Source organism: Protopterus annectens, chromosome 10.part0 (assembly GCF_019279795.1).
Source record: "Protopterus annectens isolate FY-2018-M chromosome 10.part0, PAN1.0, whole genome shotgun sequence".
NCBI classification, from domain to species: Eukaryota; Metazoa; Chordata; order Ceratodontiformes; family Protopteridae; genus Protopterus; species Protopterus annectens.
Window position 1 is genome coordinate 1,588,330,259 of NC_056744.1, and position 23,867 is coordinate 1,588,354,125.

Consider the following 23,867-nt stretch of genomic DNA (forward strand, 5'->3'; position numbering starts at 1 on the left):
AGTTTCAAGATGCAGAATTCCCTGATATTATAGGCGAGGCTGTTACTCCTGCAACAAGGTTGTATATTTGTAGACCCTCTTAATGATCTTCATTTGCTGTTATGTATTTATTTATTTATGTGTTTATTTATTTGTTTGTTTATTTATTTATTTATTATTTGATAACTGGGTAGGTGAACTCGTCCAAAGATTCGTTTCAACCATGCATGTGGCACAAAAATGCAAGCAAAGTAGAATACAGGAAGTAAATAATTATAAAGAATATTATAATAGTGGCACAAAGAATATTTACAAAATGATAGCGCAGAGCATATTTACACCTTAGTACAGTAATTATTACACTTTGTCAACATAGGGAATAGAATGGGGCTGCAAGGCTGGTTAAGGCATAGGGAGCATTTGCTTTTTCTACTAACTGTTATCCTTAAAGCATTTGCATTCAGCAGTATTGTGGAAATGCTCAGAATGAGCTTTTCTGAAGTCTTGAGGGGATGCTATGCTACTTATTTTATAAGGGAGTTTGTTCCATAATGCAAGGCCTATCAAGGAAAAAGCCTGTTTACCAATAGTAGTTTAGAGCAGGATCCTAGTAAGAGTAATAATGACTTCGGAGTTTCAAAGTATGATTGTTCCCTGAAAGGGAGTAATATTTTTAAAAGAGGACAGTATCCATCATTTAGTAACTACAATAATAAGGTATCATTTAGGCAGGCTGATTTTTTTCAATAACTGGTAGAAGAGACATTGGTGGGAGTATGAGTTAGTAAATGGTGTAAATCTAACTATTTTATTTTTGCTAATTTGTAATCTGTGTGTATTATAAGAGTAGTTAAAGGGTAGACCTTATTCCAGCTTGGAAGCAGAATATTTTTGGTTAAGGATATTCTAGCTATTGGGAAGAGCATGTGAAAAATCTTGTGGCAGAATTTTAGCTGGGATAGAAGCATGTTAATGATATTATCAGTGTGATTATAGAATGTGGAGAGATATCAATGGTGAGACCTAACTACTTATATTCACTGACAAAGGGGATGATATTATTTTTAGTGTTTGAAATAGTTGTGGGATAAGGAAAATAACATAGCATTGATTTGACTCTGCTTGGTCCGTAGTTTATTAGAGGTGCTCCAGTGACAAGGGTTGCTGAAGGATCATTGCAAGTGAGTTTGTATGATGGAAGGGCAGTTATTTTCTCGGAGTAGAAGAATGTGATTTGCATAGAATATGATGTTTAATAAAGGGATGTCTGCTGGGAAGTCCTTAATAAATAGTGAGAATAGGAAGGGTCCTAGGATTGATCCTTGATGTACTCCTGTATTAAGAGTGCCATGGTTAAATAAACTTATTACAGCCAAGTGTGCCTCCAGACATTTCCGCAGTTACCTCCTACTGATGACTCTAGGCATCAAATATTGCTTATTCATATTTGCATTAATCATTCCAAAACCATGCTACATACACATTATCAGAAAATTTAATCTTAAAGCATAGTATACATGATGGCAAACACAATTATATTGGTATTGGATCTCTGTCTAATGCAGCTAAAGGGAGTGAATATTATTTGTATGCTGTTTATTTGTATTGTAATAATTTTCGTGTTTAATATCTCAACATTCTAGTAACACAGAGAGAACTACATAGCCTCATATGAAAGCTTACAGCTGTATGAAAAAAATCCTGCTGGCAGTAGGTGTTTTGCTTCTCTGGTTACTGAGATGTCATAAGCTGCTATACAATATTACAAAAGTAATACTCACTGCCTTTATTTTGGCTTATAAAATTCAGTTTAAAGCATCAAACTGAATGAATACCACTAATCCAGTGATTGATTTATCCTGAATAGTTTGCCATTTACAGTTTTCTACTAACATTTATGGTTCCAGAGAGAGGTATGAATATTTGTTTGAAATGTAAGGTAATAACTTCATTTTTTAAAGACTCTAGCCACACCCACTGGGAGTTAAAAGTACACACTCAAAGAGCTGTAAGGGAGGGAATGAGTTAAAGTCTACCTGGAATGTTCTGTTATTAAGATAGATTTCAAACCATTTCATATTATTTTGACCAATGTTTAACTTTGCCAATTTCTTGACAGGTAGGCTGTGGTTAACCATTTTGAATGGCCTGGTCATGTCTATAAAAACTCCTGCATTAATACATCCCTCATTAATATCATAATATATATTGGGTTTGTGGCTTTAAGTAATGCAGCAATTGTGCTTTAAGAAATTTCTAAAGACATGTTGCTTATCTTATAGAATTTCATAGCTGTTTACATGTTTCAGTAACTGTATGTAAAATATTTTCTCAAAAAATATTTGCAAGATGAGACAGGGTGGACATGGGATGGAGGTGTTTATGGGACTTTAGGAAAGTATTTTTAGAAGTGGAATGGTGATAGAGTGATTTAATGCTAGGGGAAAAATTCAGTGATGGTTTATATATATATATATATATATATATATATATATATATGGGATCCGTACAGATCACCAAAAGAAAGCACTTTCGCGTAAGTATGCCTGTTGCAGAGATCGCTCTATAGTGGGGATAAGGGAAAATTCCCTTTTCCCCACTGTAGTGCGACCTCGGTGGGACAATATTTAAGTAGGGGGTGTGGGGGGTAATGCAAAAGTAATGTTTTATTTATTTTTTTTTTAAACACACTTTAAATTTTTCAGTGAAAGCGCTTTCGTTAAAGTGTGTTTGGTGATTGTGGATTTGGACTATTGAACTTTCGTTCAATAGTCCTAGATCCATATACATATATATATATATATATAAAGGCAAGGAATCTGGTGATATTACCAGCTGTTATTCTAAGGAAAATAGATATAGTGGTAAGAACTTAGATGGGGAGTGTTTTAAGTTTTTGAACTGGTTTTATTTTCTTTTATAGTGAATTACATGAAGTGGCAAATAACAGCATATTCAGCCGATGGTTACATTTGTGGTTGAAGGGTTGTTACTCTGGGGTGGTACGGGTGGAGGGCTTGTAGTTCTGTGTAGAGCTAAATGAGTCAGCAATATTTATGTATTTTTATTTATTTATTTATTTATTGACATTTGTTAACCGGGTTAGTCCAGCTGAGCCAGGGGCCCATTTTCAGTGGAGACCCGAGGAGAAAAGCTTCAGAAATAATACAAGTAATTATGATATTTACAAGGTATTAAAGTAGGGTCACAGAAATATAGTACAAGTCACAAATGTGTGCACAGCAGTACAATGAGTAGGTAAAATAACAGTTAACAAGTACAATTTCCAAAATTTGAGAACAACAGCATATAGCATACAGCAAATAACAATTAAAAGGTTTAGAGTACATCACACTGAGTACAGTATGAATACAGTTTATTAGAGCAAATACAAAGAGGACAAAGAGTTAATAGGGAAAAGCAGATACGATGAGAAGGGAGGAGACTAGTTCAAGTGGGGGAGTGACAAGGGCATGATCAAGTCATCAGGAGAAGAAGTTTAAGTTCTTTCTTAAACAGGTATTTATGCTGAATGCTTCTTATGTTGAGAAGGAGTGAGTTCCAAGCATGGGCTACAGAGTGTTTTTAAAATGTCTTACCAATGTTTTTGTTGGGTTTGTATAACTGAAGGAGGTGTTTACTGGCAGTACAGATGTCACAAGGGGGTTATAGAAGGAGACTAAATTGGAGATGGAGGGACAGGATGAGGGCTCTTACAGGATAGAGTGTGCAATATGTAGCTGGGGTATAAATAGCTGTTTGGAAAATTCTAGCCATTGGAGTGACTTAAGGGCAAGACAGTGGTGAGATTTGTAAGAAAGGTTGGCGGCAAATCTGGCAGTTTTGTTTTAAGTTTGTTCTAGTTTGGTGATAAGAGACATTTGAACATGATTAAGGATGGGGGCAGTGTAAAGAAGGCAGGGTAGGAATAGGGTCTGAGTGATGATGGGTTTTGGAGGAGGGTGACATAAATTTTTGATTACAAAAGAGAAGTCCAAGTTTCTGGTGGGTCTTTTCTATACTTTGTTGAATATGAATATCAAATGTTTATTCATCGTCAATGATAACTCCAAGTAGTTTAGCATGGGGTTCAGGTTTAATAATGGTGGTGCTGAGAGAGGCTATAGAGAAAGAGGCTTTGTGCTGGGCAAGTGTTTTAGGGAGGAAGAGGAGGAGTTTTTTTTTTTTGGCTTTAATGTGAGTTGATTATCAGAGAGCCAGGAGTCAACAGAGGAAAAGGTTTGTTGAGTGAGAGCTAGTAGATCAGGGATGTTGTGGGCAGAGGTAGCATGGGTAGAGTCATCAGCATACTGTAGAAGTGTAGAGAGAATAGTATCAGAGTGAATATATTAAACAGGAGGGGGCCCAGAATTGATCCTTGAGAACTCCAGTATTAACAGGGAGGACTGGAGAGAGGATAGTTTGCCAGTGGACAGATTGCTGCCTGATGGAGAGATAGCTAGAGAACTAGTTGATGGAGTAGGTAGAGAAATGTAGGGTTGAGAGTTTAGTTAGAAGTTTAGAATGAGAGACAGTATCAAAGGCCTTTGAAAGATTGAGGAAAAGACTGGAGATGAGGAGGTTATTGTCATGGGCTTCAGCTATTATATGGGTAAATGACAGTAATGTAGTAGAAGTGCTATGGTGGGGCTTAAAGCCATGTTGGATAGGAATGAGGAGATTGTTATCAAGAAGGTGTTTGAGTAGCTGAACATGGATGCACTTTTCCAAGATTTTGGATAGGGGGACAGGATAGCAACTGGTCTAAAGTTAGAGGGATCTGCAGAGTTAAAGCCTTTGTGAAGAGGCATAGTATAGAAGGATTTCCAAATGTCAGGAATCAGCGCTTCTGAGATGGAACGGTTAATAAGAATAGAGACAGGGTAGGCAATGGGTTATGCAGCTATTTTTAGGAAATGAGGGGGTAGTTGGTCTGCTGAGGGAGAGCAGGGTTTAAGTTTGTTAAGGAAAGATTTAATTGTAGTAATTGGGACTGGTTGGAAAAAAAAACATTGGGGAGAGTTTTGTTATGGTGTAGTGGAGGTGTTGAGTGAGATGTACTGTTTTGTGTATTAAGTGTGAGGTTTTGAATAGTTTCTATGAAGGAGTTGTTAAGGAGGGAGGTAGTTTTAGAAGCAGTGTTGTTAGGAAGGGTTGGGAGTAGTGGGGTTACCTGGGTGGAGTAGGTTGTTGATGGTGGTCCAGTATTTTTGTGGATTTTTGTGTTGGCTACTTTGGTTAGAGGAACAAAATCTCTCTTGTCTTTGTTGACAAGTCTTTTAACCAGGTTTCTAAGCTCCTTGTGAGTCTGCAGTAAGAGAAGGGACCTGTTTTTAACCCAGCCTTTCCAGGAAGAATATCTTTTGTGCATGATTGAGCGGGTTTGTTTTGTTAGCCTTGGGACATAGTTGGATTTGGTTCTGATTTTTCTGGATGGAGCAACAGAATCAAGTGTGTCAAGAAAAACGTTACTGAAGGAATTTACTGCCTCATTGAGAGGGAGGTGATAGAGGAAGGACCAGTTAATCCATCCAGCAATATCTTTGATGGAGGAGGTGAGAAAGATTTGTATTCATTAGCAGGGTTGATGCATGGACCTAAGGATATCTGAGTGGGTCGAGTTGCTGATTTATGGAAGACTTACTGGTTAGTTGCTTCATTTTCTTCCAGAATAGTTTTGGATTACAGAGGTGCTTTATCACAGTTAGTTGCTATTCTAGTTTGCTTTGAAAAAATCATCTGGTTTTTCTGGGGAAGGATATCGTTCTGATGTTGCAAACAGCCCAGGCATTATCCCTTTTTTTTCATTAGTTTCTTAATGACTGTTGTTAGCCAAGAGCAAACCTGTTCCCCTAATCTACTGTAGGTGCAAGGGAAGAGGTAATTATGTTACCTACTTTTGATAACTGGGAGTAATTAAAAATAGTCTTAAAGAGAAGTAGTAGTAAATAGCCCTATGGGACACAACTAACAATCCTGTTAGGATAGATAGGCAACTTCTAACCCTGCAAACAAACACTCGCACACACACACACACACACACACACACACACACACACACACACACACTGACATATTGTTTCCTGTTGTTTCACCTGTATTTTATTCATTGATATGCTCATATTTCAACATTTAATGTTGCTAGTTTTTCAATTATTCCATTACGCAGGGTTGTGTTAGATACCTTAGCAAAGCAATATGTACTGTCAGACCATCATCAAATGTTGCGGCTACTTTTTTGAAGAATGCCCTAAGATTCAAAAGGCAAGATCCCGCAATAATAAACAGCTCCATAGCTAACAGAAAAAAACTCCTCTGTGTCATTTTGGATAAAATCAATTGTGATTCTCTGCTTGATTTTATATAGAATATTGGTCAGATTAATAGGTCTAAAATTGTTTGGCTCTAATGTAAATCCCCCTGTGACGTGATACTACTAAAATCTATTGCCTCAGATCAGGATTGTACAACTGTTAAAACTGTTTAACATGACTCATAGAGGACTAGTTAGTTTTTTCTCAGTTATATGTTGGAAACTACCAGGTGAACTGCCTGGTCACATGATGGAAACTGAGTTGTTAATACCACATACAACAGCAGTCATCATGACTGTAGTTACACAAGGGGTGTCTCCCTTTGTCCATGTAATACTCTAACATATTTACTCGCTGGGAAATTTATGTAAAATTGTCTGTAAAAATATTCCTACATCTCCTGCAGTTGGGTGATTCCTTATTGATAAAATGTAACATTCACAAATGGAAGGGATGGTGGCTCTTTAATGGTAGTATTAGCCCCTTCTGGAAATCACTGTACATGTGTGTGTGTGTGTGTGTGTGTGTGTGTGTGTGTGTGTGTGTGTGTGTGTGTGTGTGCATGTGTCCTTGTGTGTGTGAGTGCATGCATGTGTGTGTGTGTGTGTGTGTGTGTGTGTGTGTGTGTGTGTGTATGCAAGTGTGCATGTGTGTGTGAGCGCATGTGTGTGTGTATATGTGTGTGCAAGTGCATGCATACGTGTGTGTGTGTGTGTGTGTGTGTATGTGCAAGTGTGCATGTGTGTGTGAGCGCATGTGTGTGTGTGTATATGTGTGTGCAAGTGCATGCATACGTGTGTGTGCTTGTGTGTTTGTGTGCATGTGTGATTGTGTGTGTGTGAGTGCATGCATGTGTGTGTGTGTGTGTGTGTGTGTGTGTGTGTGTGTGTGTGTGTGTGTGTGTGTGTGTGTGTGTGTGTGTCCACCACATTCTTACTGAATAAAAAAACAGCTACAGATTTTGTACAGCTTTTTCATGTGACATCTTTGCTGCATGTTACTGGCACAACTCACATACAAACACCATATCAGGAGTTTTCTCTTTAATATAGTGACCCTGGCTGATTATATTAAGGTATTTGTGATCTGTAACCACTATGAATTTTCTACCATATGGGTAGGACTAAAGCTTTAAGGAAACTCCAACTATTCCTAATCAGGCAGTCCTTTTCTGCATGTACACACGATTCCTCCCTTGGTTGAAGTCTACAACTGACTAATATAGGGGGTCCAATACCTTTTTGAGTTTTGGAATGCTTGCTTGCAACCTAATGTCCAAAGAATGTTATCAAGTCTGTTTTTTTTTCACGTAAGGTCAATAAGGGAAATGGCTGTTGTATTATAGTGATGGACAACATTTTATAATACTCCACTGTCCCGAGGAATTTCTTCACCTCTGTTTTAGTAACAGGAGAAGGCCATGACTGAATAACCTTTACTCTTTTAAGAACTGGTCAGATTTTGCCACCACCCACCCAACGACAAGATAAGTTCCACCTGGCATTTATTTACATTGATATTTAACAGTGTCTATTTTAGTCTATTCAGCACATTCCTAACATGATAAACATGTCCTGTCCCTACCAGAATTAACTATATATTGTAATATATATATATATATATATATATATATATATATATATATATATATATGTGTGTGTGTGTGTGTGTAAGAGCATGGACCCCAGCTCTTGCCAGAGTGTGATCTATCAGCTTCTGGAAAGTTGTTGGGACATTTTCATCTTAAAGGTTATTAAGATACATTTTGGGGCATTTGTCATCATGAAAAGCATTTAGGTACACTTGTAGAACTGAAAAAGCTGACTTCTCTTTTATTGTAGGTATCAGGTGTTTTGACAGAAACCCTTAGTTAGATGAATAGTAGACAGATACTTTTCCTCAGTCACCTGCTTTGAGACTTCAGCTCTTATAATTATAGGTAAGTATATGATTCTGTAGGGCACTTTAGTTTTCTATAGTCTATACAGAATGTGGTCTCCCATCCTAATTTGTGTGGCTCCAGCAGTGCTGGTGAGACCTAGGGAGTATTGCATTTCTGAATTGCTCTCAGACTCAACATCTTCTGCAGTTCTTCTAGTATGGTTCTTTCATAGACACACACAGCACACAGAACACACACGCCCATGTGTGTGCGTGCATGCACACATACACACACACACACACACACACACACACACACACACACACACACACACACACACACACACTCTAGTAGAGCTTATACCATCTTATACTGTTGTTTCCTTACAAAAGCTATATTACCTTAATTGAGCCAAAACTCTCTGGTCATCCAAGCAATAACACTTTGAATGGTGTTATTTGGATCCCAAATTTTGACCCAACAGGAAGTACAGAGGCAAGGATCCTTTATTAAAAGTAAGAAAAAAGGGGGGAGGGGTGGCTTGAAAGGATAGTGTCTACTGAATAGGAAGTAAAGAGCCAATAATCCTTTACCAAAAGTAAGAAAAAAAAGGGAGGGGGTGGCTTGAAAGGACAACACTAACTGAATCTTACCTACTGCTGTCACTTTCCAGGACAGCTTTCTGGAGTTTTTTTCAATTATGTTAATGTGCCTTAAAAGTTCAGTGCAGCAGTAGAGCCCATTTATTTATTTATTCCATTTGATGACCAGAAAAATCTGACTGGGCAGAAGCCGGAGGAGAAAAGCTCCAATAAAATATTCATAACATGACATAGAATATAGCATAACAAGTTATAGTAATTTTAGAAGGCATAAGCATTATATATACAGAAGAGTATAATAGCAAAGGAACCTATATATTTACACAAATTAATATGTGTAATACATTAGGGTACAGAATGTAAGCAGTTGCACAGAGCTAGAAGTAGTCATTGAGAAAAAAATTAATAAAAATGTCAGTTTAGTGGGCGAAGGCATTATTGTACAAGTGGTGAAGATTGGATTTTACACATGAGATGCGAGAAGTGGAATATTAGTATATGGTGCTGAAGTGATGGAGGAAACTCACTTTAAGTTAGGTCTGTTATTCCGGTGTATCATCGGAGCAAAGCCAGGTGTTTTTGAGATAAAGTTTGAGTTTAGACTTGAAGGAGTTCAGGTTATCTACTTGCTTCATAGTTAATGGGTGGGTATTCCATTTTTTAGAAACACTTGTTAGAGTATAGGACATCACCTATAACATTTTGGTTTTAGATATGGTAAGTAACATTCTGTCCTCTGATCTAATGGCTCTGTTTAAGCACTAAGGACAGAGAAGCGGTTGAAGACTACAACACTGATCTGGTTTACTGGTTTGTTTATAAGTGATGAGATGTTCTGTGTAGGTTAGATTATATGGGAGTTCAAGTCAGTGGAGATCTTTTAGAGCTGTGCGATGTTAGGTCCTGTGAGGTATTTTAGTACCAAACTCAGCAACTGTTGGAGCTTCAAGGTCAAGGAAGAGCTGACATTTTTTTAGAATAGGGGAGACATATAGTAAGGTAGGGAGAAGATAAGTCGTTGTGATGGTTTTCCTAGCAGAGTCTGTAAGAAATAGATTGGCTCAGTACAAACTTCGAGTTTCTGGTTATTTATTATTTTTTTTTTACTGCTTGAAAGATATGATTCTCAAATTTTAGTTGGTGATTTATGTGAACACCGATCATTTTGGCATTTGCCACTATTTCTATTTTTGTGGGAAGGAGTTGAGATAATACAAAATTGATCGTATTGGAAATTGATATATTTTTTTTTTTTTTTTTGGCACTAAGCAGCAGCTGTGATAATTCTAGCCAGTTCTCTATAGTTGTATTAGTTGGTAGAGAGTGGAAAGATCTTTTGCTGAGCATATAAGTTGTGAATTGTGAACATTTGGACTATTGTGGCATGCTTGGATGCCATGTTCATGTAATTTATAAATGCATTAAAGAATAAAGGACCCAGAATGGATACCCCTAACAATACAGCAGGAAGGAAGAGTAGTCACTTTCCCATTTGGCTGCCTGTAGCCTATTGGTTAGCTAGCTGTGGAAGCAGTGAAGATCTGGACTAGAGAGGCCTATTGAAGCAAGTTTGTTTAGGAGTATTTGTTGATTGACAGGGTCAAAGACTGTAGGAAGGTCTAAGACAAGAGAAGATACCAGCTTCCATGAGTTTCCAAACTGATTGATATTATTGGTGAGGCTTAGTAAGGCTTTGGTGGTATTATGATAAGATGTGAATCAATGTTGCATAGGTGTGAGGAGATTTATTTGGAGGATGGATTTTAGAAGCTGTTAGAAGCTGAGTGTATATAGATATATATATATATATATATATATATATATATATATATATATATTTATATACATACATATACTTTTTTCTATGATGTTAGAGGGAGGTGATAGAATAGCAATAGATCGGAAGTTAGGTAGGTCTGAGGAGGGGCTGCCCTTGTGCAAAGGAATACTGTATATTTTTTTCTAGAGAAGGGGGATATAATTTTCTGTTATAGAGCAGTTAACTAATTAATATGGATATTGGGCAAGCAATGGATTATGCATTGATTTTGATGTATTCAGGATGAATAGTGACAGGTTTTAGTTTAAGGAGAAGTCTTTTTATAAAGGAGGTAGGGATAAGACTGATGATAAAAGGATTGTTTGAAGGTACTGTTGGTAGCGATGGTGGTAGGTTAAGTCAGGTGCCAGTTGTTATTAAGGGTGTTACAGACTGAATAAAATGGGAGTTAAAATTGGTAGCAATGTTCCCATTAGAATTAGGGATAATGGGGGCAGATTGGCTTTTTTGCTGGATTTTAATAGATTATTCATTGGTTACCAAATACTTTTGGATTAACTTTAAACTCCAAGTTCTTTTAGTATCTGTTTTTCTCTTGAAATGTTCAGAGGACTTTATAGAATCAGTTTAGAAGAGATGCAGACTGCTGCCTAAAGTCAGTGAGTGCATGTCTGAATATTTTGCTTATATGAGCCTTTTGCATCAGCTAAATGGTATTAACTTTTGCAACTGCAAACGGTCTTAAAAGTTAGAAGAAGTTTGATTACAGTTATCTTTAGTTAATGATAATAGGACCGGCTAGCTGATAGTGTTTTTCTATTGTCATTTAAACTGTTTTTATAAAGTTCCCTGTGAAAGAAATTTGTATTTTTAATTTTCAAAGTGTATTGTTTATCTACATTAAGTAAGGATTGTATTATTTATTTTTTTAAATACCTTTATTGAATCATTATTTGTGACATAGGCACATTTTCATTTATGCAAAAGTAATCAAATTGTATTAAATTAACATTAACAAACATTACAGTCACATATATTGCTGTATATCATATAACCTAAGCAACATTACATAAATTATTAATTCCTGCACCTTTTTTACAAACAAGAAACATCTTTTTTATGACACAATCCTAGCTGCAAGCATTTTACATCACAAACCATACTGACACACTCCCAGTTGCAAACATTATACATCACTCATAATCTACCCAATCATTTTCATTCAAAGATTACATAGCTCATTTAAGTCCTGCCTTCTTTTAAACCTCATTCCTCCCCTGTCTGTATTGTTCCCACAACTACCATTTTTTTCCTATGTAGTTTGCTCCTGCACTTTTCTAATTCCAGTTGTTTTATTTCTGCTACTATATTCACTACTTCTGATATAGTTGGTTTAGATTTTGATTTCCATTTTCTAGTAATTGCTTTTTTGGCAGCCACCATAATTAGACACAGCAAGGCCTTACCATGTCTAGGCAATTCTAATTCTGTATCACAGCTCAGAAAAAATCATCAAGGATTATATTTTGAAACTTCAAAATTGTATTGCTGGTTCTTTATTAATTTGTGTAAGAGTAACCACACAAAACTGATTATATATATATATATATATATATATATATATATATATATATATATTTATATATATATGGGTCTACCTGAAAGGATCAAAACACCACATTGTCAAAGACCACTTTATCGAGGCAAGATCGCCAAAACCTGTAAACATCAAACACCCAGAAGAGCAAAAAGTAACCCTGGGAAAAGAACCACTAGGCCACCATGGTAAACCTAGCCTTTTCCACACTGTAGTGTGATCTCAGAGTTGGTATATTTAGTTAGGGGGGTATGGGGAGATGAAGCCCCCCTCCCACTTTGGTAGTTTTTATTTGCTGCAGTGTTTGCTTTGTTGTCCTGGTGGCTAAGTGGTTCTCTTCTCAGGGTTACTTTTTGTTGTTTTGGGTGTTTCATGTTTAGAGGTTTCAGCTATGTTGTCTCTATAAAGTGGTCTTCAACAATGTGGAATTTCGATCCTTTGAAGCAAATCCATATATATATATATATATATATATATATATATATATATATATATATATATATATATAAGTACTTTCTTTTCTTTCTTTCTTTTTTCTTTCTTTCTTTCTTTCTTTTTTCTTTCTTTTTTTGTACTGCTAGTTATGTCTAAAAAATATAAAGGTGTGCTACAAAATTCAGTTCTTACCACTAATATGCTTGCAAATAGTATAGCTGAGGCTCTCTGCTTTGCAGATCTTTTGTGTACTTACCAACATGACAACATGATACACCCTTTCCAGTTCATAGAATATTACATTTTGTTACAGGAAAATTGCAAATCTGTTACAAACTTGCAACTTGAACGTGAATGAAACTTAAAAATATCTAACTGAACATTGATATTTACAGACAGAAATATCGGCAGCAATAAATCCTGAAAAGCTATAAAAACATGGAGAATAATAAAAGTAAAAAGTTTCTACAGTGTGAATAACTGTATGCTTGATGTTTTCTTCCAGGAAAAGCTTGACAATGCTGAAACTATTCTAAATTCCAGGCTGAAAGAACTTATGGAATTGAAGAACAAACAAATGAAAAAATTAAAAGAAGTCAAAGTAAGCCACCTAACATACAGTCTAATTTCCATAGTAAATAATACTGAATCATATTAATTCATCAAAAGTACATGCAGATAAGTATAAAATAATAACTGAGCCATCCTGAGAGCTTCATAGTTAAAGTTGTTAGTAAACTATTAGTATGTGTTCCACATTTTGCCCATTTGTCCTACATTTTAAGAGCTACTGTTCCACATTACGGGGGTGGAAGGTTGAGGGCTATGGTTCTAACCATATAGGTTAATTACCCTACTGAATGACTGCACAAGTTTACTTCACATCCATGCCTTTCTTATCAGTCACCGTGTTCAAGCGTTGTCTTATTTGTGCTTGAAGCTGCTAATTGTTTTGAATTCTTTCAAGTTATATGGTATTCATTTTACATAACAATTGTTCTGTTTGTAAACAAACACTGCTGATATACCTTAGCAGAACCATGTTTCTTGAATACATTCTCTCATGCCTATGTGTTTGAAGTTCAGAATTATGCAATCCCTCCCTATTAATATTCTAAAATGTGCACACTGATTGGCCAGCCCAACCAGTGTGCCCATTGTAAATCCCACAATATACCAACAGAAAAAATGTCCGGTCGCCCAGACTATTTTCCATTGGTATAAACTGCCCCAAAATCTTTTTTTTTTTTACAATTAAAAAAAAAAAAAGAGAGAGAGAACAGAGCAATGGAGACTTTCTTTTCCGTTTCAAAGCCTTGATGTACTGGGTATGCGTAGGAACGCAAGTCCCATACGCATGCGCAGTACACCCAAAAACAAAATCAGTATACCACAACCGACGGAAGAGCAGCAGTCTGCCATTACACAAAGACATTATTTAAGAAAAGTATTTTTTTTCTTAAATAATGTCATTGTATAATAGCAATAACCGACTCCATGGTTGTGGTATATTGAAGATTTACCCACGGTTGCCTTTGTTTAATCACTTGGGCTTTGCCCTCATGATTAAACCACACCAACGGTGGGTAAATCTTCAATATACCACACCACGTCATCGGTTATTGCTTAAATATCCTTTGGTTTGTGCCCCACTATAATTCTTTGCACACTACAAATAACTACTATGCCATTTTGACGGGTCTTGCCTATTAGTGGAGCCAGTGCATACCATTTATTACATCGGTCTTTTCTGTTGATTCCATTTGTGAAGGGGCTGGCAACACCATATTAGCACTCAAATTCACCAAAGTGTTTAAATAGCTCTGCAATTATTTCTTTTTGATTCTACACTTGGTTGATGAAAGCTGCACAGCACCAGCCAGTGCCATTACAAGCAATAACATAATACTGCCTCAATCTATCTAGTCACATGCTCATGCACTGAGAAATATTTATTTAAGGGGAGCTAAACAGTAGCATTTCCATGTAGGTTGTTAAAGCTTATAATGCTAAGGTGTGGGGATATATTCTGCCACTTACCTTATCTTCCTCCTCCCTGCTGTTCCCTATCACATCACAAGGTTTAAAAATATTGATACACAGTCAGCATATATGGTCTGCAGCCCACTATAAGATAAAACCTGTTTATCCTGGCAGGTTCGAACATTAGTATTGCACATAAGTGAGGAAGTTTAAATATTCATGTTGTTTATACATTTTATAGTTGCTGCTTTTCAGAACATTCACTGCACAGGGAGTTAAGAATGAATTTTTATAAGGAATGGGCAAATCTCTCAAAAGGCCATGACACTGACTTAGTATTGTGCTCTGTCCCTCCTAATCCCTCGTAATACTGGTGATTTTAGGAAAAAATAGACTTATTCTGCTTCAGAAAATCCATGTGAATTCACATTCTCTTATACTGTCAACTTTTCAAGTTAATAGTTGGAGAATTTATCTAGCCCCAGTGGCAGTAATGGCTGAGGTGATGGTTTATTGGATTTGTTGGATTATGGCCTTAAGCCCTATGTGACAATATATTCATGTCTGGCAGTTATCACGAGAGGATATCAATGTGATACTTCTCAGTGATAGAAGTCGTGGTAATAATCTAACCTGGAAGCCCTCCTGTATTTGTTGCACATTCATGGGAGTTTTATTACTGAAACCTTTGCAAAAAGTGCAAAATGTACCCCCTCTATACCAGTGTTTTGTGCCTACCATGCTTTTGACCCAGTGTAAACTATGGTGGAGCATCCATATTTGTTAACATTACCGCAAGATTCCCAAAGACCCACAGTCTGAACTTATTAAGATTCAACTCAGCCTGAATAAAACCAGCTACTAAATTATAGTATGTTACAGGACCCCTTCAATGATCCCCCAAAATCATGTTTATTTCTTAACTACATTGGATAAACACATATACACAAAAACTCCATCATCCTGGTAGACTTTAAAATCCTGTCAATGAACTGTGAGACCAATATAATAAATATAGGCTATGCCTCAAAATTCCTCAATTTCATAAACAAGAATTCCCTGGATCAAATACTCAAACCACTCACTAGAGGTCAAAATATTCTTTTTTTTTTTAAAACAAGTTTATTATTTTTAACATACAAAATAAATATCATAACAATCGTATACAAATAGTTAAAATATAAATAGTTATAACATTTGATAAAACAACCAAAGTATTTACAGATACATCCACTACAAATCAAATCAATTAATTAAACTGTAATGTCTTACTAATGAAACTAAGACTTTTTTAACAGGTTTTGTAAAGTATCCCATATAATATAGTAAGACATTTTTCTAGTGGTTCTTGACTTTATTGTCATTAGTTCCATATGACACACTTCAGTCATAAGATTTTTAAATTCATTAAATGAAGGAGGAGTATCTGAAATCCAATTTCTGGTTATTATTTTTCTAGCCACTGCTAGAATGGACCATAATAAGGGAAGTTTAACTTTTTTAACACATTTAGGAACAGGAGTGTTAAATAATATAAGTGATTTAGAGACTATGAAATTATCTGTGAAAAGAGCCTGCAAAAAATCATTGATTAACATCCAATATTCCTTCAATTTTATACAGTCATAAAACATATGTGCCCAATCAGCATTTATTTCTATATTACATCTCTTACATATGTTGTCTTTATTGTTTATTTTATGCTTCATTAAGGGTGTATAGAAAGATCTATGTAAAAATTTCCAAGTAAAAAGTCTCCAATTAATGGAAGAAGTAGTTTTATAAGCAGATTCCAATATATATTGTTTATCTTGTTGTTTTGATGATTCACCATTAATGGAAATGAAATAATTCCAATAAGTGTCTGAACTGTAATGTGTTTCTTCTCTAATAATTTTATGTATGTGTGAGAGCTTACCTTTATCAGAAACCCTATGTTGTAAATTTAATATCAAGTAGTCAATCAGAATTGGGACAGATTCTTTAACTGTTAAAGACATTAAATCAAGTTTATTAATAAGATGTTGTCTAAAAGTCTGAATCTCTAACCAACATGTTTCTCTCAAATCAAATTCTTGCTTTAAGAAGTCTAAATGTTTTACTTTATTGTCAGACAACAACTGATACCAATACTTTAAATCATTCTCTGTGACTAGAAGAATTCTTTCAGAGGTGGATGATAAAATAATACCTTGTGTATACATTATAGGGAATAGGATAAAGTTCCATTTCTTATCTTTAGGATGCATAAATATAAAATTATGATATCTAATAATAATATTTAATGGGTAACTAGCTATATATTTTGGTGTAATAGATGAGGTACAAAATTCTTTTAGTATCCATAACATAGGGTTATTTACAATAGTATTTTTGTGAGTTAGTGATATTTTCATGAAGTGAATACTAATTAGTTCCCAATAATCCTTCCATTTTGCAACATATGACTGATCTATTAGCAAAGTAATAACTTTTATTATAGAAGCGATAGCATATAAATTAAAGTCTGGAAATGAAATGCCCCCTTGAGACCAACTATTAGTATGTTTCTTTAATGCAATCCTAGGTCTATTAGGTGCCCATAAGAAATTTAACATTTGTGAATTCAATTTCTTAATAATTATTTTTGTAGGTGGGAGTATTATTGATTGTATTAAGAATAATATCTTTGGGAATATTATCATTTTGATAATTGTGAGTCTCTCTTCCATGGTAAAAAATATATTATTCCAACTATTGAAAAGATTTTGTATATTATGAAGACAGTTACTATAATTATCATGTATAATGGATTTAATATCTTTAGTTAATATTATGCCTAAGTAAGTTATCTGACCTGAGTTGGGTATATATTTGTGAAAATCATTAGTGAGGACATTTTTTTGTGCGCATATTGGTAATATTTTAGTTTTTTCTTCATTAAATATCAAACCAGAGATATTTTTAAAATCTGTCATTTTATCAAATAATGACTGCATAGAAGAATTTGTTCCTGCTGACGTAATTAAAACATCATCTGCAAAAAGTTGGATTTTAGATATTGTATTTTCATCTATATCAAATCCTTCTATGTCAGTGCTGTTTCTAATCAGATTAGCCCAAGGCTCCATTATTAAAGTAAATAATAGTGGTGAAAGTGGACACCCTTGTTTTGTACCTTTTAATATGGGTATTTTTTGTGAGACATATGTTCCTATCTTAATGTAAGCCAATGCTCCTTTATATAGATGTTCAATTAAATTCACAAATGCATCAGAGAAATTAGTACACTTCAATAAGATAAACAAGTAGTCCCAACTTACTGAGTCAAAAGCTGAACTTATATCAAGACTAATAAGTGTTAAGTCTTTCTTTTTCCTGTTTGCATAATCAATTAGCGTTAAAGTTCTCCTTATATTATCAAAAGTATTTCTATTTATAATAAAGCCTGTCTGATCTATATCTATTATACCTGGAATGATTGTCTTTAATCTATCAGCAAAAATATTCATGAACATTTTATAGTCAACATTAAGTAATGAAATAGGTCTATATGAAGTGCATCTAGTTGGGTCTTTATTGGGTTTTAAAATTGGTGAACTAAATGTGTATTGCCATGATGGGGGAGTTAATAACTCATTTTGGGCTGAAATGAAAACCTTATGTATTAATGAGTATGTACTCTTAGGAAGAATTTTATAAATCTCTGGAATAATACCATCATTACCAGGTGCTTTGTTCGATTTAAGTTTGTTTATTTGTGTAATAACCTCTGTATATGAAATATTTCTATCTATTAATTTGGTCTGTTGTTTATTAAGTTTTTTGTTCATGTTTGTAGTTATAAATTTCTTTATTTTATCTTTAGAATCCATATTAATGTTATTATGGTTAATTTTATGAAAGTGATTTCTAAATTCATCTAATATTTCTGGTAAACTAGAAACATTCTTCTTTTTCACTGGAGAGAAAATTTCTTTGATGTGATTTTTTTTATTCAGCCTTTTTGTTTTATTTTTAAGTCTATGTAAGTATTTGGGACTTATTGAGTAAGACAAAAACTTATATTTCTCTAATGTTATTTTGACTTTATGACTTAAAATTTCTTTATATTTCTCATTTAATTTATTTATTTCCTTGATAACTTTTTTGTCCATAATATTTTCTTTATTATTATGTTTATATGAGTCTAATTTGTTTTGAATGTCCATTAATTCCTTATCCCAAGATTTCCTTTTATTATTATACCATCTGATACTTTGTCCATATAAATATGATTTTAGAGCATCCCAAATGTGAATAATGGAGACGTCAGGTGTAGTGTTTAAGTCTAAGAAATGTTGCACCTCAGTAAGTATATAATCTTTATAGTCCTTTAGTTGAGTTAAGTATGCTGGTATTCTTTTGATCTGAACATTATAAGTATTCTTTACCATAAATTCAAAGACAATTGAATTATGATCTGATATAGGACATGAAATTATCTTGGAATTAATTAAGTCTGTTACCAGTTGGTTAGAAATAAAGACTCTATCTATTCTTGAATAAGTTTTATATCTATTAGAAAAAAAAGTGTATGGTAATGATTTAGAATCTATCTGATTATTAATATCATTCAAATGATATAAATTAATAAAATCCTTTAAATGTTTTGCATTAGATGTAATTTTCCTTTTTCCTATAGTAGTAGTATCTTTTTCATGCAAAATACAATTAAAATCACCTGCTAAAATAATATCTCCTATAGAAAATGATATAATCTTATTGAGATGGTGTTTCACTGTATTAATGCCAATTCCAGGTATCCAATACACATTAATTAATGTATATATTTTCCCATTAATCTGTATTGTAACCATACAAAACATTCCTTTATCATCTTTATAAGAGTTAATAGTTTTAGGTATGGGCATATTTTTGTTCCATAAGATAGCCAATCCTCTTTTTTTCTGTGAGTGTTCTGAGCTAACCAAGACTGTATATTTATTAGTGGCTAATTTATCTATATCCTTTTTCAGGAGATGTGTTTCTTGAAGGAATATTAAACTGGCTCTATGCAAATTAATATATCTCATTAAACTTGCCCTTTTACATGGATTATTCAATCCATTAATGTTTAAAGAAATTCCTTTTAGAGTTACCATTTAACTTATATAAACATATAAAACATATAATCAGAATAACATTTACTAAAATAAGTATTATTATGTCTCCTCCTTTAGGTATTCTATTAATTATAGCTGTATTTAATAAAAATCTTATGGAATTTTGTGTAATTTTCACTTTTATTTGTAGTGACAATGAGTTTATAAAATGTGATGTGGATGTCAAAACTATATACACACAACAATAATCAGATGAAAATAATGTTTGGAGTAAACAGTGCACCCAGCCTGGAGTTAAAAACTCCAACTTCGAGTAGCAAATACCACTCAAGTTATCCCCCTATCCTAAGCAGCAGTACTCCAGCTGCCACCAAATTAATTCTATATTAACTATTATTAACTAAAGTTAACCTCATTTAATTTGATTACTATAACAAGGCTAAACAATTTATAAAACAACTTCATATAAATATATAGAACATTTAGAAATGACTAATATTGCTATGTACATCTATTCTGTATAATAAACTCATAATCAAAATAACATTCAAACAATCTTGGTAATGAGAGCAAACAAGAGAGAGAGAGAGGGGGAGGAAAAAAAAAAGGAATATCCATATAGTGGTTTAATAAAAGTTTGTAAGATTAAGTTCTTATTATATGTTTATGCACATTTGAATTCAATAACATTTATTATCGCAGGCTATTATGACTCATACATTACTTATATTAGGGTATACCCACTTTCTGCCATAGCAATACAGTTAGTAGCTTTAAAACTTTAAATTACTTGCATCAGAAGCTTCCTTCTCATATTTATTATTGCCATTTAAATAAAATAATTATTCCTATATATAAGGTAAAAGAACTTACTACACAGCAATATTGATCCCTAGTTATACATAAATCATTGTGATGAAAGCCATCTGTATTATATATATCTGAACTACAGCTTTAAAATGTGTCACATGACAATTTCTTCTGAAATATAATCATAATGATGCACATATTTGTCTGTTAGTCAAAGCAAATAGTTTATAACATTACATATCTTTAAATCATAAGCATCTATGTGCATTATAGTGCAGCAGTCATATAAGCTTTCAAAACAAGTGTGTATGAGTTTTACCTTCTATGCCTTCTAAAATATCTCATTTGTTTACTGTGGCATATTAAGACACTTAAAATCATTATAACTTTTAAATTTTATAAGTTACATCTTAAATAAGTAAACTAATACAAAGAAAAACTCACATTTGGATGTCATAAAGTCCGTTTTTCATCACACAACCGCATTTACAGCAGTTCTACTTCCTGAAACTGTTTACTTCTTGAATTTGCGATGTGTCAGTGTGAAATCAGGGGTCAAAGTTCAAAATGGCTGCTTTCAGCTTCTCTGTGTGTTTTCTGAATGTTGAAGCTTTTAAAACGACTCGAGGACACTATTCACGAGGCAACCCACATCCCAAATTGTCTCCCATAACATTCTGGAGGGAATTTTAATAAAAGTAAGTGACTGACATTCATTTTGTAATACAAATGGATCTAAACAGTGCAAAAGAAGCATTTTACAAGTCATTGCAGTCTCTATGACATTGAAATCAAGCCTTCAGTTGTTTGACATAAACACAACTTATTTTTATATGCCCCATTTCATTTTCTCAGTGAGAGCTTATTACATACACATATCAGTATTATTAGAAGCATATTACTTTATAAATTAGAGAGAGAAAAAAAAAAAAAAAAGGGGACCTACAAAGAGTATGTACAAAGATATTTTACTTGCTGTTTGTTTTAAAAAAGTAGAACATGAAACATATTACTTTCAACTACTTTAGTTCTAGTTAGCTGCAATTATATCATGACATGTTATTTGAAATCATGTATTAAGCAATTAAGTCATGGTATAATGTATAGTAGCAGTATTTAAACAGCATAAATAATTTTAAAGAAATAATAAATTATTTTTCCCCTTATTTCCTATTTTTCATCTAATCCCACTCCCTGCCCTCCCCCACCCTTCTAAAAATGTTTAGTTTAAAGAGAATGCCATTATTTAAAACAAGAAGAGAAAAGAAATGTATTAAATTACTAACCTTAGGTCTCTTTATCACAAAGAGAAACAAGTTGATTCATATCAGGTTATTAGTTCCTCAGGAAGTTTGATTATTTGAAAACAAAATTCAGTTCTTTGCACACAAAAAAAAAAAAATAACTTTGAATAAATCCTTAAGATATTTGTGGTTTTCTTGTAAATTTAGTAACTATAATTAAAGAGTTCAAAAAAATATATAAAACATGTCATTTGTTTTTTAGTCTTTTTTGCTTCTCTGAAGTCTTCCAAGAAATTCCTGTTGCCATTCTCTTTAGCGTAGGACTTGCCCATTCCATATCTTCTATTTTATCTAATATTTTATTTTTTTTAATATACAGCAAAGCAGAGTCCAAGTCTTCAAAAATTCTAGGGCCATCCGGTAAAAAGATTTTTAGCTTGGAAGGAAATAAAAGATGAGTTTTGAACTGTGCTTTCTTAAGCTCTCTTATTAATGGCAAAAAGACTTTTCTTTTTGATATTACCAAGGAAGAATAGTCATTGTCAAAGCGCACAGTTGTTTCATTTATCTTTATAGGTGCTTTTGCCCATGCAGCTTTTAATACCATCTCCTCGTCATAAGATGATAAAAATCTTACAATAACTGATCTAGGGTACTTTTTATTTATATTAGAATTAGCTAAAGTCCTATGGGCTCTTTCAATACCAAAAGAAAATGCTTCTGACAGATCTAAAGTTTTGGGAAGCCAAGTATTTAAAAAGGATGCAATGTTGTTACCTTCTATATTTTCTGGCAGTCCAAAAATCCTTATATTATTGCATCTGGATCTATTTTCCAAGTCATCTAGTTTGGATTGAAGGTGTGTGTTCTGTTTCAATAAGAATTCAATGTTAATTTCTTCTTCCTGAATTCTGTTGTCCATATCATTAAGTGTCTCTTCTATGCCTGTAATCTGAGATTTCTGATGTTGTAAATCTTGGTGTAGCAAATCCATTTGTTTTGTGGTTTTCTCTATAAAGTTATCAATTTTAGCATCCAGTCTGTCCATTTTAGTTGTTAGTAGCTGAATAGTTGATAGTAAAGACTAAAGCTCTTTCTTGATGCTGGAATCCTGACTGTTAGCCTTACTGGAACTCATTCTGAACAGAAGTGATGAGAGAGAAATTTCCAAAAATATTTCTGACAGGAAAATTATTTAAATTTTCTTTCTTTTTTAGATATTATTCAAGATACTGATATTCCAAACGTTTTTAGAAAGAAAATTATTACATTAGTTGAATTTTGAAGTATCAATTTCCTGTCAGTGTAGTTAAGTTGGTGGAGCTGAAGAAATCTGCTGCTATCCTGTGTTCATCCTTGGCCATGCCCCCTAGGTCAAAATATTCTTGACCTGGTCCTTACAAATATAGCAACTGTATGTATTAACCCACAGTTATGCCCTTCCCCAGTCAAGTCGGGTCTATATTATGATATTGCATGCTCAGAAGAATGAACAAAGCATAATGTACCCCATGTAAGTGAAAGCTTACAACGTCAAAACATCAGAACAGCGATTTTTTTTTCAAGGAAAAAAAATTACTGTTCCGAAACAAAAAAAAAAAAAACTGTAAAACATTACATAAACAGCCCCCCACACCCCCTACTTAAATATACCAACTCTGAGATCGCACTACAGTGCCAAAAAGGCAAAGTAGTGAAACCGGCAAACAAATTCTTTCCCAGGTAAAGAATTTGCTGAAAAGCCACTTCACTGTTTCTCTTTCGGGCTTTTCAGTTCAACAAAGACACATTCCACAACCTGCATCTGCGACAGCGTAATAGGGAGCTATCAAGTCTGAGCTCAGACTGTAACCTTCACTTTCAAAATTCCTAAATCAGCTTGGCAAATATTACAATATTCAAAAACTTCAAATGTACATCTTCTTAATATTTTATGACAAACTAGCAGTTATACAAGTAAATTCTATAATCACCTAGAAAACTGTATAAGCATGTAATTCCCCACCAAAACTAAATAAAAAGGGAAAGGAAAGAGCAAACCATTCTACTAGTCCACAGGTATAAATAAAAAATAGAATAAGAGAAAAAAGAAAGCTCTTTAAAATATGTAGGAAAACTAAAGACCCACAAATCAAGGTTAATATCAAAAGATTATCC

The 23,867-nt window shown here is 33.8% G+C and overlaps 1 protein-coding gene across 2 annotated transcripts in view; it reads left to right on the plus strand.

Annotated features, from left to right (window-relative positions):
• Positions 1–23,867, plus strand: part of LOC122813757 (nuclear factor 7, ovary-like) — a 72,901-nt gene that overhangs the window by 10,274 nt on the left and 38,760 nt on the right. Inside the window, exon 2 of one of the 2 annotated variants that reach the window (XM_044086239.1) lies at positions 13,095–13,190. The exons of the other annotated variant lie outside the window; for it this stretch is intronic. Within the exon in view, the coding sequence (XP_043942174.1) occupies positions 13,095–13,190 (96 nt within the window). The remainder of the gene's footprint in view (positions 1–13,094; positions 13,191–23,867) is intronic. 2 annotated transcript variants of the gene reach the window in all.